The sequence below is a fragment of the Sinocyclocheilus rhinocerous genome, unplaced genomic scaffold (assembly GCF_001515625.1).
Source record: "Sinocyclocheilus rhinocerous isolate Xijiao unplaced genomic scaffold, SAMN03320098_v1.1 scaffold721, whole genome shotgun sequence".
NCBI classification, from domain to species: Eukaryota; Metazoa; Chordata; class Actinopteri; order Cypriniformes; family Cyprinidae; genus Sinocyclocheilus; species Sinocyclocheilus rhinocerous.
This window is the reverse complement of record NW_015656165.1, coordinates 30,842-43,677: the sequence shown is the minus strand read 5'-3', so window position 1 is coordinate 43,677 and position 12,836 is coordinate 30,842. Positions and strand designations below refer to the sequence as shown.

Below are 12,836 nucleotides of genomic sequence, written 5' to 3'. Positions count from 1 at the left end.
GTCAAAAATATCATACAGCTCGGATAGTCATGTGTCATATGTTATTTGTAGAATAAAACAAGCATAATTGTTTGGGGCTTTGAATAAACTGGAGCGAGTTTTTGTACAAGAAGTCACCCCCAGACCCATATGAAAATAATATATTGATGTCACCATTTTACTTGTAACTTCATAAAACATGATCAGATCGTGGAAAACTAGGCACCATTATTTAGAGCAGATTCCGATTAAAAAGAGCCAAAAACCATATATAATCTGCCATTTATATCTAAAGATTTTCCTCATGAATTTATAAAACACATAAAACTGCACAGGCACCATGTAGTTTAGCCCAAAAAAATCTAAGGTAGCTGTCATGTGGCGATTTCACTTGTAACTTCATAAAACTTGCATATATCATAGAAAACGACACGTCATTATTTGCAGAAAATTCTCCCGATTAAAAAGACCAAACTCACCATAATCCATCGCTCAGATCTAAATATATCTCTCATAAAGCTATAACACATAGAAAAGAATTAGGTCATGTAGCTTAGCAAAAAAATCAGAGGTTGCAGTCCTGTGCCGTTTTAGCTCATAACTTCACCAAACATGCATAGATCTTGAAACCCGCACAGCATTATATTCAGAAAATTCTCCCGATTAAAAAGAGCCCAAATTTACCACAATCCGTCGATCAGATCGAAAGATTTCGTTCATAGAGCTGTAACACATGAAGCAGACAGGCGCACTTGAGGCACTGCAAAGAAAAACAACTTAATGCTTCATGTTGCTTTTTCATTAATAACTTCAGGAAACATGCATAGATCTTGAAAAACCGCATGTCATTATTTTCAGAAACTTCTCCCGATTAAAATGAGCCCAGAGATACCATAATCAGTCGATGAGATCTGAAGATATTGCTATAACACATTGGGCGCGCTGGGCGCGCTTCAGGAGCAGCAGGACAAATAACTGTAGTTTCACTTTGCGCTTTTATTCATAAACATGCATAACATGCATAGATCATGGAAAATTGCACGTCATTATTTTCAGAACATTCTCGAATTCATTCATTGGATCTAAATATATGACTTACCATGTGATGTTATCACACACATGAAACCATTAAATTGAGAAAAACATAGGTTACATTTTCATTTATAACTTCATGAAACATGCATAGATCATGGAAAATTCTCTCGATTAAAATGAGCCCATTCATACCATAAGCTGTCATTTAGATCTAAAGATATTAAACTCCAAATGCGCACGTTGCAATATTCTCATGTTTTTTACGCTTATCATTTCATGAAACATGCTCCGATCGGAAAATGGCATATCATTATTTACAGCAGATTCTCACGACTGAAATGAGTCCAAAATCAAAACAATCCATTGCGTCTTTCCTGTGTAAATAATACCTAAACCCATGAATTGAAGAAATCAGTTGGAGAGCTCTATTGGACACTTGGCAAGCAGAATGTAAAACATATAATGTTTCTGTCTATTTGATCTTTTATATAACATTTAAAAAAATAATTAGGCATCATTTTAAAGGTTAGAAATTCAGCTTTCGAAATATGCATTCAACCATTTTGATCAACTCCTAACCAGGGGTGCGTTTCCCAAAACCATGGTTAGCTAACTATGGTCGTTAATTCCATTGAATTCTATTAGCAACGACGGAACTTGCGACCATAGTTGCTTTCGGGAAACGCACCCCAGTGCTGCCTAGTTCCTCTAAACCGGAGCGGACGCCCCCTAGCGAAGAAAAAAACAATAAGCATATTTTTCAAAATATCTGCCTTAAAGGGGTCATATGATGCGATTTAAATTTTTCCTTTCTCTTTGGAATGTTACAAGCTCTTGGTGCATAAAGAAGATCTGTACCCGGAAAACAAATGCTGTAGTCCAAACGAGCCGTTCGTTGTAGTTCTTGAAAAGGGATTTAAAAAAAACGAAATATCTCCCTTTGGAGTGGACTTTGAGATTTGTAACTTTTTTTATCCCCAAACATACACACTACACACTGACTAAAATTAAAAAAGTGAAAAAGCATAATAGGACCCCTTTAATCAACACAAAATAGGTGTCATTTGAAAGCTTGGAGTCTGACCAAGCTGCATTATTCATTAAAAATTTATGACATTTATGTTGTTTAAGAACTAATGCAGCGATTGATTTTCTACATAATAATAATATACAAAATAATAGAACTTCATAATAATAGAACTCATAGTCCTGAAGTAAGGATTATATATTACAGCTAAAGCACAAGACTAAGTCTAAAGTCGACCACACACATACACACAAAGGGAATTCAGTTCAATCCACATCCTTGGCCACATCCTTTGCTGTCTACCACCCAAATTGTTGTCACTACACACAGCCACTACCCCACCCTGGGTTAACCCACTACTGCCTTTATTATAAACCCCCAGCCACCCCTTCACTGGTTCTGAACTACTTCCTTCATCCCTGGTATTTTCATCTTTGTAACTCAAGTCCTCTCCTGTGTATAGCTGCACTTATTTTGGGCTTTTGACCACTGTGTTTTGGTCACAGTTCTTTTTAACTATTTTTATTTATTTATTTAATTTTTTCTAAAGACAAAACTCTGCAGTCCTTGTGTTGGCATGAGTTACAACGTGGTTGTTGATGTGTGGTGGTGGATCTCAGATTATTTTCATTTGTGGTTCAGATTCAAAATTAAGCATATTATGTGAGCATCACTGCATTGTGTAATTGTATGGACTGTTTGTTTACATTGCAGCTGTGTTATTCTTGTGAGAGAGGGAATGGGTTTGGCACATGATTCACAGGCTTTGCGAATAGATGTTAACTTGACAATGTTCTTACATTTGATTGAAATGCCCTGCAACATCATCAAACACAGACACTCGAGACATGCAAGTGTAGTTTAGAATATTATGATGTAATATTTTAGTATAAATTATTTAAATATAAATATTATCATGTTCCTATATGTATTTATATATAATGCAATTCATCGATATGGATTTTATATATTTAAATTAGTGCTACAAAATAATAAATTAAAAAGTTAACTTATTAACTGCACAAGTTAATTTCTCCGACCAAATGACTTAAACATGCCTGACATCGTAATTATGACATCCCAACTCATAAATACAAACTTCCCAGGAGGATTTGAATGCACCAATATTTACAGGTTTGGAAGCTGCAATTATGATGTCAAATGCGGATGATGTCACTTTGGTTGGAGCAAGTTTTTATTACCTCTACTTCTACAGCATGATTAATTAAGTGTTTTTGCATTTTTATGTTTTTATTCAGTTTATGGTCAAATTAATCATTATATTCTATTGTAATTGTACAAAAATATTGTATTTTGTACGTGCAACTTTATTATTGTAAATGGAAAAAAATATTTAATTAATTTAAACAAATTTACTGTCAACATGGATGCTGCATCTTTTGTGTCTGCCATGTTTTCTCACTGAAACACCCCCAACGCAGAAGCTTGGGGCCAGAAAGTTTTGAGTTTCCTAATTTATAATTCTGACTTTGTGGTGCCATTCATGTGCGTTCAATACGTTAATATGATCTTTCCGACATGACTTGAACTCCCCAATACTTTAACACTAGCAAAAGGATGTGGGGAAAAGACATTCACAAATTAATGCATTGTTTTTCACAGCTCTAATTTAAATGAATCTAGTCGGTCATACTCAATAATGTAGTGCAAAATTACCAAATTTTTGGCAAATGCCAGCGACTTTACCTTTTAACCGTCACTGTGTCCGAAATCTCATACTGTCTAGTAGGTACTATATTTGGTTTGGAACTTGCTTTGCTTTGCTTTTTTTATTTCAACATCGTATAAAGTGATCTCAAGATATCAATGTACTCAAGTGACCTTTGGACTGAACATGTACATTTACTCGAATTTGGTATCACACTTCACACCTCTGAGAAATCCACTTTGCAGTGCATTATCACACCATTTGTTCATCTTTTTTGCTGTGTATAGGTGGTGCAAGCCTGCTCCAGAGAGTAGCACAGCTGCCCAGCTGCCACAGAAGCTCATCTGCTGCCCACCAATGCCCACCTCACCGATGTTTCTTCTGGAAGAAATGGAATAGTTCCCGCAGTGTGGTCCGGCCTGGTGTAGTGCGCCCCTCTTATGCTGTACCTAAGGTAATTGTGGCCTCATCAAGTGACACTAACAATTTAATGCTGATAAACTTGGAAAAAGAATTGATTTTTGAGCTTTATGCATCACAAATGTTCTTTATGTATGCTCTCTTCTCTCAGCACATCCAGAAGCCGGACTATGTGTCATCCAGCAAAGTGCCTGAGTGGCCAGATTACATAGAGATTAAAGATGAGGAGCAGATCCAAGGATTGAGACGAGCATGTCAACTAGCCAGACACGTACTGCTGCTGGCAGGAAAGAGTTTGAAGGTATACTCTACACTTACCTGAAATTTGAGAACGTAATGTTGAATAAGCTTGATGTGACATGTCCTCGAATTGTTTTTTTGCAGACACTGTCACTATATTGTTTGTTTTCTAGGTTGGTATGACGACAGATGAAATAGACTTTATAGTCCATCAGGAAGCCATTCGTCACAATGCCTACCCCTCTCCTTTACATTATGGGGGCTTTCCGAAGTCAGTCTGTACCTCTGTTAACAATGTAGTATGCCATGGCATTCCTGACAGGTAACTCAGTGCTATCAAGCGTAAGTGATTTGTTGTGACTGCATGTCTATACATTTGTTTGTTAGTATATGTGTCAATGGCATGGAGCAGTCCTGCTGCTGAAGGGCCAACAAACTGCAGAGTTTAGCTACAACCTGCTCCAAAACCCCTGCCTAGACATTTCTAGCAGAGATGGTCCTATTACTGGTAGATACCAACCTCTGTGGTTCTACCATTTGAGAAAATGTAATGGGCAACTTGTTTCACACGTGCCTTGATAACCACATTGTAGCCTTGACGTCATTGCATTTCTGTGACAGTCAGTTGCTGTTTGCAGATTCCATAGAAATGAATGAGTGAACGGAACCTGTTTCAAAATTGTCTGTGACTACTCTTATAAAACTATTTTTGCTGTGCTTTTCTCCAAATATTGTTCACTCCAAAACTGTTTAATGGCAAACAGGTTAAAGATTAGTGGACATGTCATTAATTGATAAGCTGTTTTCTCAAAAAAGGATATTGTTCAGCGTACTGAAGCCTCTCCTCCATTGACATCCATTCTCCCAAATGTACTGCAGTGTTGCATGTTTTTCTGTTAATTTTGGAGGCTCGATTTAAAGCTACTCTGTTTCTAGCACTCCTAAAGACCTTGATTACTTAGTATAGGTGTGTTTAATTAGGGTTGGAGCTAAACTTTTCAGGGTGTTGTCGCTCTAGGAGTAGAATTGGGCACTGTAATGTACACTTTGTATTCATGTTGGTTTCATTATTTAAAAACCTTTATACCATTTTCAAGAAAAGTCTGAATTTATTGACTTAAAATGTCAGGTGGTGTAAAAAGTTATAACATATTTAGCTTGAATAGATGTGAGTTATTGTAATAAATAAATACATTTTTCAAAATAAAAATACAATTTTTAAAAGTTTTTAGAGAGTCACAACATGAGTTATATTAGTTGCACCACATGACTTATACACATATTTTTCAAATATGAATAGGCTGTGAAGCAGTTTTGTTAAAATATTTTTTTCTAAGAAAATGCCAACTAATTATTTTTTTTATAGAATTTTATTCTGCCACTGAGGCTTTTTTCTTATGATGTCAGAACAATCATATCACCCCTGATTTTTGTACTTTATGCCCCTCAAAAATATATCGAAATGGACTTTAGTTCAGAAATTAAAATTATGTATGAATTGCATTTTTATGTATTTTTTAACAACTTATATGCAGTCAGTATTATATTTTGTTTCCTAGTCGGCCATTGCAGGATGGAGATATCATCAATATAGATGTTACAGTGAGTCCTTTGTTTAAATTCTAAGTTAGTTAATTGCTGTTAGATTCCAAATCAATAAAGTTATTGTTTACACCTCAGTATCTGTAAATAGTGGATGCTATATGTATTCTATAGGTTTATCTAGAAGGTTACCATGGTGACACCTCAGAAACATTTCTGATTGGCTCAGTCAATGAACAGGGGAGGAGGTTAGTGGATGTGGCTCGTCAGTGCAGAGATCAGGCCATCGCCGCCTGTGGACCAGGTCAACCTCTGTGTGTCATTGGCAACACTATCAGGTGTGTGTTCATTCCCACACTCATCCCAGATTGCATTACAGGTTGAATTCCTAACAGCATCCCGCGTCTTCAAGAGTGATGTCTGTGGGAAATGTTCTTTTATTCATTGCATTTTCCAACTTGTTCTTGTTAAAAATAGCACATCTAACCCCTAAACTTCTCTGTTATCCCTCTTGTGCGCAAAAGTAGAAAAAAAAGACCGCAATCTTGCCTCGTCAGTCCTTATTTGATAGTATAGTGTCTAAAGAAGGACTGCACAGAGTTAATGTATTTCACAGCGAGCTCCGAGCAGGCAATTACCCAGAGTGCAATGGGGTTTTTCTTGCAATGGGGTGTAAATTACAGGTTAGTTTGTCTTGTTGGATGTGTGCATGTGTGCAAGTGTCCATGTGTGTGTGTGTGTGAGGGGGAGAGAGAGAGAGAGAGAGAGAGAGCGATGTAAATTACAGGCTTGCTCCTGCTGTCTTTGAGAATCGTAGACTCTGCCAGGGTGGATTCAGCTCCCCACAGAGACACGAAAAGATCCGCAGGAGCCTTTTCACAGAGAGAGGACATAGTCACTCACATACAGTACAGAAACATCTTTAACAACATCGTATTGAATTTCCACTTCTAATACAAAGACCTAAATGTGCACAATATCAATAGTGAAGATGCCGAAATGGGTTCAAGGTCAAAACATATAGCTAAAAAAAAAGAGTGAATATTTTATTATTACTTTCATGACATATATAAATGCGTATTTTACTTATCTTGAAAATAATACTTTTAGGTGATTAAATGTGGTTTTTCGTACATTTTGTGCAGTGTAGCAATAGATATTTCTTCTGTGTCTGAGGAAGCAATGCTTTTGTTTCTCTCTTTCTTTCTCTCTGCGTAGGATTCTGAGCTTCTGCAGGGACATACACTGTTATTATATGCACACAGAGGGAACAATTACCTCTCCTCAGGAAAAAAGCACTTAGACCTCTCTTTCACTCCTCTCAATCTCTCGCTTTTATTTTTTTTATCATGCTGGCACCCTAGCATCCTCTCTCCAGCTCTCTCTTTGCAATTCTTTGTCTCTGTCTTTTATTCTTTCTCTTTCGTCTTTTTCTTTTTGTCTGTTACACACCTTTGTCCTCTACCTTCCCCCTTCCCCCTCCCGCCTCCCAGAATATAAAAAACAACAACTATTCGAGAACATTTCAAGCGTGCCTTATTCACAGTGAAAAGCTGTCTGAAATGTTACTTACATGTAGGCAACGTGGTTAAATTTGACATTTCAAAGGCAGCACCAAATTGGGTGTAGGCTCATGGGTAAACCAGACTTTTTTTACCCAATATCCAAAAGAGGAAAATGCACAAGCAATTTATCACCCATCAACCAAGATAACCCTGGCTAAACATACATTTGAGTATTTCTTTTTTTTGTTTCTGAATTACAGCAAAATAGCGAATTCAAATGGATTTTGTGTGTGTCCATATTTTATCGGCCATGGGATCGGCACGTATTTCCATGGTTATCCAGAGATATGGCATCATGGTGAGAGTTAAAATTATTTTATGTATTATTAATTTATTTTACTTAATATTTAGAAATTGACTTGAAAGGGATACTTTACTGAAAATGTCATGTCCAAACCTGTATGCCTGAATTTCTTCTGTAGAACGCAAGATATTTGGAAAAATGTCACAGGGTGTTTTGTTGTTGTTTGTGCTTTTAATGAAAGTCAGTAATCTAATTTCATTGTCCTTATAATGAAAGTCAAAGATCTTATATAGTTCGGATGCTAATATCTTCTTTAGTGCAGGTTTAGATTAATGACTGTTAGTAAATGATGACAATTTTCAGTTTTGGGTGAACTAACCCTCTAATTTATCTATGAGCTTTACTTCTAAAGCTAATTCATTTGTTAAACTCTATTGCAGCCATATGAATACAATTGATTAATGTGATCAGCTAAGATGTTTTACCATTAATTAGGGTAATGGTGCAAGGACCCTTTGAATTACTCTGTTTATATACAGTATTTTTTTTTTTTTTGGTGGTTCATGCTTCTTTTCTTTTTTACAGCCAATGACATTGACCTACAGATGGAAGAGGGCATGTCCTTCACCATAGGTCTGTGTGTGTACTCATCATTGTTTTAGATGACAGACAGATTGAATGTTATTAAGAACATCAACGGAAGCATGAATTTGTACATTTCAGGAAGTTAAACCATCCATCCATTTTTTCCAGAACCCATTCTTATGGAAGGATCCTCAGAATTCAAGATCCTGAGGGACAAGTGGACCGCTGTTTCTGTGGATGACAAAAGGTGCATGTTGTGTTGAATTTCCTCTCCCACACTTCTCTCACCACCTTTCTAATGAGAGCCCAAATGCAGCCATTTAAATGTAGCCTACATTAATCATTCATTACTTCATACAAGAATAAGTGGCCAATTTCTATTGAGAATCTTCAAGAACTTTATTTCTATTGGCTGTTGACATTTAGCTTGGAAAGACTAAGTACCCTCAGAATTTGAAGCACATATAGAGAGTTAAGTGCTCTGGGATAAACTTTCCTTTAACTGCATATATTTCACTGGAGAGCACTTCAGTGTAAATTGCAAATGAGCTGATTGCCCTGTTGGCAGGTGAGAGCAGAGTGTTACTACTTGGTCAGTGGTTGATTAGAGCTCTGATTTTTAAGGTTGAGTGGGGTAATATGTGATATAAGAAAATGGATACATTAGACTCTGAGGCCCCATCGTGATTTACTGAATAAGGACTCACAATTTCTTCCTTACAAAATATTTTTGAGCTTGGCAGAACTAGACAATATTCATAAAATATATAAAAACTCTAATGGTGTTATTAGATTTTATTATTATTATTATTATTATTGTTGTTACTTTTGCATTATTATTATTTTACATAACTTTTCTAGGTCTGGAAAATCACACTTCATGTTTTTTCTTTATGATATCAAATCATTAAAAGTCATCTAAGTTTGCCGAGGCCCCCTGGTGGGCCCTGGACCAGGTTGAGAACCAGTGATCTTAGAGGAACAACTGAATCTCAACATGTTTACCTGTGTGTTTGTTTTCTTGTGTGATAATGCTCAGATCGGCCCAATTTGAACACACGGTTGTCATCACCAGCGATGGTGTAGAGATTCTGACCAAACTACCAGATGAAGATCGACTGGACAAGAATATGGAACATCTTGAAGTGTGACTTGTGAGATGGATCTGAGTTTTTAGAGAAATAGAATCTGTTATTTAAATAAATGTTTCTTGACATTTATCCAATGTTTTATCTGATTTTATTAGCCTGACCAAATGGCATGGAACAGATGTGCAGCTCCAGCGCTGCGTTTTTACATTATGAATTAATAAGGTTAATTGTTTAATGCATGTAGGTTATTGTGTAATGAGTTTCAAAATCTCTTCACTATTCCAAACTCTTTGGTTTCTGATGTCATCTCTGACTGAACTCATTGAAAGCACAGGGAATGAAATGTCATTACGTCGTATTATTATGGCGGGGTTTCTCCGTACATGCTACAGCATGTAGCGCTGAGCCGTTCACAGGTGCTGTATTCTGCCATGAAGGATGTTCCAGATCATTATATTGACTTTAAAGTAGCTAATTGACTTAAAAACTCACTTTTCGTTTCAGCGTTTATCTTTCCATATTTCTGTTTTATGTACGATCATGATCTATTCCTATCTGAAGTTAAAGCTCAATGTTTTTAATAGCCTATTTATTTTGTTAATGCTAAGTTAATGCTTCGTAGTTCTTTGTTTTCTTCTTAATCGTACAATGCATTTTTCATTATAGCAAAGAAAAAAAAATATCCATGAGATCCAGCAAAATGTATGCAAATCAAGTATTCTGCCATGAAGGATGTTCCAGATCATTATATTGACTTTAAAGTAGCTAATTGACTTAAAAACTCACTTTTCGTTTCAGCGTTTATCTTTCCATATTTCTGTTTTATTTACGATCATGATCTATTCCTATCTGAAGTTAAAGCTCAATGTTTTTAATAGCCTATTTATTTTGTTAATGATAAGTTAATGCTTTGTAGTTCTTTGTTTTCTTCTTAATCGTACAATGCATTTTTCAACATAGCAAAGAAAAAAAAATATCCATGAGATCCAGCAAAATGTATGCAAATCAACTTTTGCGGTACTGACAGCCCACCATCGCAGGAACTTTTTCTGGAGTGTACAGAAAGTGGTTATTAATAGGCTAATACTGCCAGTGCACTACAAAATATGATTACAGACAACACCGCAAAATGTTTCCTTTCTTTTCTATTCTTGTAATGCAGGGACCCTCTGCTTCATGCACGTTCATAAAACGTCTGGAAGAGGAGCGAGCTGACTCCAGAGAGTCTGGAGTGGGAAGAGCCCTCGCCGCACGCGGAACGCCCTCGCATCTCCTTCTGCGCATGCCAAGACGCGTCCGAATGCCAGGCGTTCCCCCTCATGCCCAGAGGTACAGGATACTTCCTCACCAAGGACATTTACAAAGGATTAAATAGGATTAGATTCGTTCTACCGAATAATCACACATGCATAACGCGTGCAAAAGAAACGGAGATATGCACAGAAAAAGTCTGCATATAGACATAAATGTAGGCTAATGCTCTTTACAAACCTATGCAGACCACCATTTTAGCAAAAAAAAACAAAGTGCTTGGTTGCCACCTTAAAAGTAAAAGTAAAAAATTATAAATAATAATAAATAAATAAAAAAAACAGCTCCATAAAATCCTTGGGTTGAAGAAAAAAAAACACTTGAAACGACAATCAAAGAACCAAACGTTAAACTGATAGTAAAATGCACATTTAATTATGACTGGAGATTATAAGCATTTTAATAGATTTATCACTATACGTAATATATTCTGTACAACACACGAAAAAAGTCTACCCGTTTGTACTTGGAATGTGAAACAAACTTCTCTGATCACCCCTTTCATTTTGACTATAACGAAAACAAATAAATAAATAGAAAAATAATTTAATGTGCGTTGCTTGAGCGCATTAGTGGCGCCAAAGAGTTCCGCAGCAAACATCTTGAGCAAACCCGGCCAGAAAATAGATTTTAAAGTTAATGTTTTCCTAAGATACAAGTCCAGTGACAGAATAGGCCTATTATATAGGCCTACAACAGGTGTATTCGGCCATTTTAGTCCTCTTTTAGAATATGGTCCCAGCACTCATTGCAGAGCTGTGATGAGATTGTATTAAGGTACTGGGCTGTAGATGTGTGACCGTATTGGTGGATGAGTACCATGAATAGTTAGTCAAAAACGATGAGGCGGTGGTGTTTGGTGGTCCTGTGGGCTGTTCTGAAACTGTGTCCCCGTCGTTCTGTGTCTGGTTCGGTGGGAAATCCCAACCTGCTTGTGGTGGAGGAGTGCTAGAGGGAGAGTCACCGGCGGTAACCTGCTGGTCTGGTGGAATCTCGCCGTTTTTCCACAACTTTTTGAATTTTGAGCGTCGGTTCTGAAACCATATCTTCACCTGTGGTGCACAACAAAGCGCATCTAAGTTAAACAACTAACACAGCTCTGCCTGAAAATAAAAAGAACTACAGAAATACAGCCTCAGACTTATAGCCACAGCATGCAGTAAAAGAGCCGCGTTTGACCTGGGTCTGTGTGAGGCCCATAGAAGCCGCCAGTTCGGCGCGTTCTGGGAGCGCGAGATACTGGGTTTTCTGGAATCGGCGCTGGAGTGCCGCCAGCTGAAAACTGGAATAGATGGTTCGCGGTTTCCGGACTTTCTTTGGCTTTCCATTCACCATGCGCACCTCCGGTTCACTCTGTTCTTTCTCTATAAAAAGTTAACCACAAAAGTTGTCATTGTAAAATATCACAAGAAGACAACAGGTAACAGAAAACGACGTTTGGGAATACTGAGGTGGTCTTACCTGGTTCGGTTGGTGTTGGTGAAGAACTGGGTCCATACGTTCCGTAAGCGCCATAGGAAGAAGCATAGCCTAAATCGTAAGCCTTTGGGCTGTAGTGAACATTACCCAATGTACCAGGATGATAGGAATAAGATGCCATCTGTGCGTACGCTGTCCCCGTGCAGTGACCTGTCTGTGAACTACTGTAGAAGTTGCTGTCGGTCACAGTTGACACCGGCAATGTTGGGGAATCCTGCGACTTGTGAACGGTACTGAAGCTGCTCGAGGTAATATGGTTTGTATGCATATCCGAGCCAAGGCTATCCAGAACAGCGGTCATTTTGCAGGGAAAAAAACATTAAACTGAATTTACTTACCGTGACCACTTAAAATAGCTATTCAAAATCTGCACCTCTAACAATTAACCGTGATACAAAGATCACACAACTTATAGAGGTAGTTGGTTTCGCCTTAAGTTACATATCCATAGTTGATAAGAGGGTTTGAGCTCCGCGGCGGTCTCTGCCTTGGAGATGCTGACGGGCGGGCCATATACTGGGCGTCATGTGGTAAAGCGAACCAATCGGTTAGCAGGCAGACCAGAAGCACTGCCAGTTGAAGGAAGACCTCTGACAAGTTGAAATAACAAAATATCTTGCAGCCCTGGTCTTAAGGTTTTATTATTATT

At 37.5% G+C, this 12,836-nt stretch overlaps 2 protein-coding genes across 3 annotated transcripts in view; one reads left to right on the top strand and one right to left on the bottom strand.

Moving 5' to 3' along the window:
- LOC107719722 (methionine aminopeptidase 1D, mitochondrial-like) overlaps positions 1-9,500 on the top strand; it is a 20,243-nt gene extending 10,743 nt beyond the window's left edge. Inside the window, exons 2-10 of one of the 2 annotated variants that reach the window (XM_016527209.1) lie at positions 3,998-4,164; positions 4,282-4,431; positions 4,544-4,692; positions 5,930-5,972; positions 6,087-6,250; positions 7,678-7,775; positions 8,307-8,354; positions 8,475-8,553; positions 9,346-9,500. In XM_016527209.1, coding sequence (XP_016382695.1) covers positions 3,998-4,164; positions 4,282-4,431; positions 4,544-4,692; positions 5,930-5,972; positions 6,087-6,250; positions 7,678-7,775; positions 8,307-8,354; positions 8,475-8,553; positions 9,346-9,457 — 1,010 coding nt within the window. In that variant the 3' untranslated portion in view covers positions 9,458-9,500. The remainder of the gene's footprint in view (positions 1-3,997; positions 4,165-4,281; positions 4,432-4,543; positions 4,693-5,929; positions 5,973-6,086; positions 6,251-7,677; positions 7,776-8,306; positions 8,355-8,474; positions 8,554-9,345) is intronic. The other variant, XM_016527210.1, reaches the window with a different exon arrangement.
- A 1,559-nt stretch (positions 9,501-11,059) lies between these two features.
- Positions 11,060-12,596, bottom strand: LOC107719742 (homeobox protein Dlx2b). Its single transcript, XM_016527234.1, has 3 exons — positions 12,170-12,596; positions 11,888-12,072; positions 11,060-11,760 (listed from the first exon to the last, which is right to left on the bottom strand). The coding sequence occupies exons 1-3, from the start codon at positions 12,486-12,488 to the stop codon at positions 11,434-11,436; spliced, it is 831 nt and encodes a 276-aa protein (XP_016382720.1). The 5' UTR covers positions 12,489-12,596; the 3' UTR covers positions 11,060-11,433.
- Positions 12,597-12,836: the final 240 nt, after the last annotated feature.